This window comes from Drosophila subobscura, chromosome A, assembly GCF_008121235.1.
Source record: "Drosophila subobscura isolate 14011-0131.10 chromosome A, UCBerk_Dsub_1.0, whole genome shotgun sequence".
NCBI lineage: Eukaryota > Metazoa > Arthropoda > Insecta > Diptera > Drosophilidae > Drosophila > Drosophila subobscura.
In genome coordinates this window covers 12,450,003-12,456,733 of record NC_048530.1, presented here as the reverse complement: position 1 = coordinate 12,456,733, position 6,731 = coordinate 12,450,003, and the positions used below count along the sequence as shown (strand labels likewise).

The following is a 6,731-nucleotide window of genomic DNA, read 5'->3' as shown; positions in this document are numbered from 1 at the left end:
TGATAGGAATTATACCGAAATGTGGTAAATATATTCCACTATTTGATATAGTCTTACTATTTTGGAATTGTATTAAAACCTATCTATAAATTATAGAAAAACTATTAAATAATCTATCGTTATGTCGTTATGTTTTAAAAACAACATTTCTTGACAATTACCCGAGCAACAAGCTTACCTAATGACCGAAAAATCACCTATTTATTCTGCCTTTGCCAGGCATCTGTGTGGCTGTTTTTAGTCTGTGTCTACTGTCCATCAATTCGCAATCAATGCCCCTAGTGTGTGGTCTATAAGATTGGCTTGTCGTTATGTCTGCAGACAAAGGCATTTTGTTCGTTTCGTTCTGTCGAATGTCAGCAGTTGGAGAGCATTTTAAAAGGCAAAAACCCAGAAGACAATAAAAATGACAACTTCAGGACAATAACAATGGGTGGTGGTTGAGGTGCTAGTAACAAAATGTTTTCACATTATTCAAATGAAATGGTTTTTATTGTGCTGCCATTTTACCAGCAGAGCAGAAACAAAGCAGGAGAGCAACAAAAACAATTGTAACAAATCAAAACTAATACATACATATACATATATGTACATATCTGACTAAAGAATACGCTCTGCTTGGGGTTTTAATGAGTGCTGAATGGTATCACCTTTGGAATTGAATATCCTTTAAGTGCTCTACTTTTACAGAGTATTGGTAAGCCCAGAAACAGCAAAAACAAACAAACATCGAAGGCACAACATTAACTGCATTCATGGCATACAATGAATCATTTGAATAAAGAGGGAAAAGTACCGGAAAAAGTGCAGTATAACACAGACAGAGATAACCAGAATGAAAGGGCTTCAGAAAATGCCGAAATGAAGGGCTTTTGCAAAAAGAGCAGATGGCATCCTTTAAAGCGCTGCCAGACTATTGAAAGGCACAGCACACAAAGACTGGCAGAGAGCAGGCCCTGAAATTTTGCTAACAAATCAAATGTTTCACATCACTCCATAAAGGAAACAATATCAGAAAAGTTGCTCCAGCAATAGTGAATTTATCTCTTGGAATTTTTGCTTTAAAATAGTTTTAATAGTTATCCCAAATTTAGCAAAGCGCTTTCACTTACATCAAGGTGATAGACACATTAAGCGTAAAGGTAAGACCCTCACACCAAATAAAGAAGAAAAAACGATTTATTGGTAAATACATCGTAGACATAATGGCCGACCCATGCTTCTATTATGACAAAGATGGATCAATGTTCTTGTTTGTGTGGCTTGCCGCCTGCACTATCGCAATGGTGCCCTTGTCCTATTTTGGATGGCCGAAAGCGATTCAAAAGAATAATGCTAATACCGGGAACGGCAAGAAGAAGAACAAATGCCGTTGTGGGGAATGCATCAAGAAGAACACGCGACTGGCCAAGGTCCATCCGTTGCGACCCATTCTGATGTGGCTCCTTCGCACAGGCCTAGTGATCGCATGGATCCTGTTGGGTGCCCTGGCCGTGCGAGGGCCGCTAAACAAGATCGAGCCAGAGGTGAAGAACATCTTCAACCCTTTTAGTATACTAAATTTGGAACCAGATGCATCGAAGGAGGAGATCCGTCAGTCCTACCACCAGCTCTCGATGATTCTCCATCCCGACAAGGTGACCGGCGACCATGAAGCATTCATTCTGCTGACTAAAGCTTACGCAGCTCTCACCACCGACACTGGGTTGAAGAACTACCAGCTGTATGGGCATCCCGATGGCCCAGAGGTGGCCACCTTTGCTATAGCCCTGCCCGCATGGCTTGTGGCTGTGGAGTATCGGCTGTGGGTTCTGGGTCTCTACGCTTTGGTCCTTATCGTTGCCTTGCCCCTGGGTGTGTCGTATTGGTGGAAGAGTGCCATGCGCTACTGGGGAAACGTGCTAGTGGCCACCATCGAGCAGCAATTTCTGTTACTATCCCAAGCCAATCAATTGCGAGTGAGGAGCGCCCTGATGCTGCTGTCTTGCAGCTATGAATTCAATCACGAATACAATACGGAGATGATGATACGCGAATCGGACAACTTGGAGCTACGTGCTCTGTTTCGACATCTGAAGAATTTCGATCCCACGACCAAGGAGTATCCCTTCTGCCTGAAGTACGTGATCAAGGCCAGGACCATTCTCCACGCGCATCTCTCGCGGCTGAACCTCAAGCCGGCTACGCTGGAACGCGATCGCCAGCTAATTGTGCGCCTATGTCCGCACCTCATCCAGGCATTGCTCCAGTGCCTGAGTCAAGTGGCGCGGCTACGGCATTGCCTGCATTTCCCGCTCCAGACGAGCGTTGAGCACTTTGAGGTCGTCATGAAGCTGCTGCCGATGATCGTCCAGGCGGTGTGGGAGGACAAGTCGCCGCTGTTGCAACTGCCGCATATCACCGAACAGCATCTCAATACGATGATCCGAAACGGCAAGAACATGGCCATCGCCATCAACAGCATGGAGCATTTCGCTAGGCTGCCCTCTCGCGAGCGTCGCTCTCTGCTGCGCCCCCTCAATGACTTTGAGTATGCAAATGCCATGAAGGTGCTCGGCGGCATGCCCCTGATTGACTTGTCCGTCCACTGTGAGGTGCTGGACGATTGGAAGTGCCATGTGGTGACTGCTGGTGCCACTGTCACCGCCACCATTACCATCAGTCGTCAGGATATGCGGACATTGATCGATAGCAACGTGGAAGCATTCGCCGGGGATATGCAGCGCCACAACCGACGCAATGGAAAGGGCAAGAAGAAAAGGCATACAAAAGCCAGGAAACAACTGAATGCCGTTGGAGATCATTGCCAGGATCATGCTGAAAAACAGGATAACGATGATGACAAGGAATGGGAGCGCGTCCAGTCAAAGTTTAAGCAGAAACTCCCCGTTCTATTTCCATCCAAGGAATCGCACGCGGTCCACTGTCCCATGTTTCCCGATTCGAAGCAGGAGTACTGGTGGATCTACATCTGTGACCGACTCGAGCACTTGATTATCACACGAATCACACACATAATGGATCTCGTCAATTCCAAAGAGATTAAGCTGCAGTTCAAGGCTCCCCTGCTGCCCGGTGTCTATACGTTTATGGTTTGCATGCGTTCCGACTCGTATCTGGGTGTCGATAATTATCACGAATTTAAGCTGCGAGTCGAGGAGCCGGCACCCATGCAGCTCAATCATACCCAGTATCGTGGCTTGAACGAAGACTCCTCCGATGCCGATGGCGATTCAGGGAAAACAACTGATACTGAAAATATTTCAGACGATAACCAGTCATACCACAGTGCTGCCTCTTCCACCGATGCTAACGATGATGAAGATAATGATCAGGATGCTCAGGAGGAAGAGCAGCAGGACACCCCTGTGGAGGGAGCTTTATAGCCTGACCCTGCCCCTGTCCTTGGCCCCTCCTGATAAATGTTTATTTGTTCCGTTCAATAAAAAAAAAATTAAGGTTAATCTCTAAGCGATTTTAAAAGGCTGCGCTGTTCTTCTTTAAGGTCTCTTCCCGGATATAAAAATGATGAACAGAGAGCCAGGGAATTTGAGGATGAAAGCCAATTTAATCACGTTAATTAAAAACTGCCTTTGCGCGCACCCACACTCGAGAGGTGCAAGTGTGAGGAGAATTGTTTTTGGTTAATTTCAAGAGTGTAAAGGGTACGAGAGGGTACGGTAATAAACAAAACAAAATAAGTAAAGGAAAAAAATGATCGTCACTGAGAAAAATATACGAGCATTTGCGAAAAAAAGTATAAACTGTAAAGCAAACATAAAACATCAATTTTCACTTGCCTTTTACATTCTTCTTTTCCTCATTGCGCTTCTTTTTTTCGCATGTGTCGTGAAGCACTTATTGTTCTCTTCACACACATGCATACGTAACCCGCGATACGAAACGAAGAAACGAACGAAACGAAACAAATGTAACGGGATCGAGCGAGAGATTCTAATAAGAGCACACATTTTGGGCACATTAATTTAGGGTGAGGCGTTGGGACGGAAGTTCGTACGCACACACTCAACGAGAGAGAGTCAGACTATCACGAATTGGGTTGCCTCACCCTATTAGGGGACACTTGAAATGAGAGCGCTGACACTCGCTCTTCTCTTTGCTTTTTGCGCCCTTTCTCTTTTCTTGCGCTTTTACATGATTGCATGGTAAAGGGAGGGGACATCTTCGCGTCTTTTTTGGCAAATTTTCACACACACACACACACATTGCAAGCCCTTGGTGCAAATTTAGAACATTTTTTCTCCATGTATATATGTATGTACATACGTACATAGTAATGCAACATTTAGTGGCTCTAGCTTTTATGGTCTCTGAGATCCAGGCAAGACGGCGCTCAACAAGACGGACGGACAGACAGACATGGCTCAATCGACTCGGCTATTGATGCTGATCAAGAATATACATATGTATGTACATATGTACATACTTTATGGGATCGGAAACGTTGCCTTCGTTACATATGTACATATGTACATCTACTTTGTGCGCAAATACAATATACCCTATTTCCTCTTCGAATACCGGGTATAAAAATTATGCTAGGAGAGCCAGGGAATGGGAGGATGAAAGCGAATTTAATCACGTTAATTAAAAACTGCCTTTGCGCGCACCCACACCCACTTATCGAGAGGTGCAAGTGTAAGAAGAATTGTTTTTGGTTAATTTCGAGAGTGTAAAGGGTCCGAGAGGGTACGGTAATAAACAAAATAAGTAAAGGAAAAAAATGATCGTCACTGAGAAAAATATACGAGCATTTGCGAAAAAAAGTATAAACTGTAAAGCAAACATAAAACATCAATTTTCACTTGCCTTTTACATTCTTCTTTTCCTCATTGCGCTTCTTTTTTTCGCATGTGTCGTGAAGCACTTATTGTCCTCTTCACACACATGCATACGTAACCCGCGCGACGATACGACGAAACGAACGAAACGAAATAAATGTAACGGGATCGAGCGAGAGATTCTAATAAGAGCACAGATTTTGGGCACATTAATTTAGGGTGAGGCGTTGGGACGGAAGTTCGTACGCACACACTCAACGAGAGAGAGTCAGACTATCACGAATTGGGTTGCCTCACCCTATTAGGGGACACTTGAAATGAGAGCGCTGACACTCGCTCTTTGCTTTTTGCGCCTCTTCTTTTTTCTTACGCTTATGTATGATTGCTTGGTAAAGGGAGGGGACAACTTCGCGCCTTTTTTGGCACATTTTCACACACACACCTTGCAAGCCCTTGGTGCAAATTTAGAACATTATTGCTCTATCTACGTACATACATTTGTACGAAAAAAAAAAAAAACACTTTTAACACTTCACTTTCACATATTGCCGCATATTTCCAACGCCGATCTGCTTTTTGCCTTGTTGTGCTCCTCCGCAATTGATCTCGCATTTTTTGCCCATTAAATGCTCAACCATTTCACCATATTTCACTAACACACACTTCACTTTCACATATTTCACAATTGATCTCGCATTTTTTGTCCACAAAATGTTCAACCATTTCACCATATTTCACTGCACTTCACTAACACACACTTCACTTTCACATATTGTCGTATATTTCGCATATGATCTCGCATTTTTTGTCCACAAAATGTTCAACCATTGCACCACATTTTATTTCACTTCACTAACACACACTTCACTTTCACATATTGCCGCATATTTCCATCGACGATCTGCTTCTAGCCTCGCTGCTGTGCTCCTCCGCAAATGATCTTGATTTTTTATTGATTTCACTAACACACACTTGTTGTTGTACACTGCACATACTGCACGATACTTTTTTCCCGTTTAGTTTCCCGAATTTTCCCGTATTTTCCCGATTTTACCCGATTTGTTCGATTTTTCGCGGACCGAATCCGTACCGGACCGAACGCGCTGACAAATTTTTAACTACTGAGTGGGGATGAGGAAGCTGCAAAAGAAGTAAACTGCGTAGGTGTTGGTGGCTTAGGCCGCGCTCCCCTACTCTCAAATCTAATGCACATATGTTGTGACGTGCACTTGGGCCTACTGCTCTCTGGGATTTTGTGCCAGCCGACCAGATCAGTGTAGAGTAGGGTGTAGGATTTGCGCTGCAGAATGTTCGAATGTTCGCTCTCTTTACATTTAGCTAATGAGGAAGTGAAGAGGAGAAAGAATAAGAAAATATTGAGCTGCTGGAGTGCTGGCATGAATACAAATCGAAGTAACGGCGAATCAATGCGAGACTGAGCTGTCGTTCTTTTTGCCTTGTATGAGTGAATAGGAGAGACAATTGGATTCTTTGTATTGGTGGCTTACATATGTCTCGCTCTCCTACTTGCAAATCGTATGCACATTTATTATTTCGAGCACTTTGACTATCCGTCTCTGGAATTTAGTGCAAGCCGACTAAATCAGTGTAAGGTGAATTCAAATTAAAGAAATTATCCGGGAAAAGTTTTCGGTCACGAGATCTCGATCGGAAAATGCTTAGAAAAAAGGGGAAAATTGTAAAGGGAGTTAAAATTAAGAATTATGCCAGAACCAACATGTTTTCATGTTGGTCTTTTCTTCTTTTTGGTTCTCTCTGCGTTTCTAGTGACAGCGTTGAAGCTGTGAGAGCGAGAGAGCAAAGTAACTGTAAAAACAACACAAGACTGGGCTCTATCGTTCTTCTTTCCTTGTATGAGTGAATAGGAAAGGCAATTGGATTCTTGGTGTTGGTGGATTATGACTCGCT

The 6,731-nt window shown here is 43.7% G+C and overlaps 1 protein-coding gene across 1 annotated transcript; it reads left to right on the top strand.

Annotated features, from left to right (window-relative positions):
* The first annotated feature begins 1,010 nt into the window (after positions 1-1,010).
* LOC117903644 (translocation protein SEC63 homolog) lies at positions 1,011-3,406 on the top strand. Its single transcript, XM_034815946.1, has 2 exons — positions 1,011-1,142; positions 1,201-3,406. The coding sequence occupies exon 2, from the start codon at positions 1,206-1,208 to the stop codon at positions 3,384-3,386; it is 2,181 nt and encodes a 726-aa protein (XP_034671837.1). The 5' UTR covers positions 1,011-1,142; positions 1,201-1,205; the 3' UTR covers positions 3,387-3,406.
* Positions 3,407-6,731: the final 3,325 nt, after the last annotated feature.

Bases quoted from the DNA above. Each gene is read 5' to 3' on its own strand.
- LOC117903644 (XM_034815946.1), top strand. From the start codon at position 1,206: ATGGCCGACCCATGCTTCTATTATGACAAAGATGGATCAATGTTCTTG.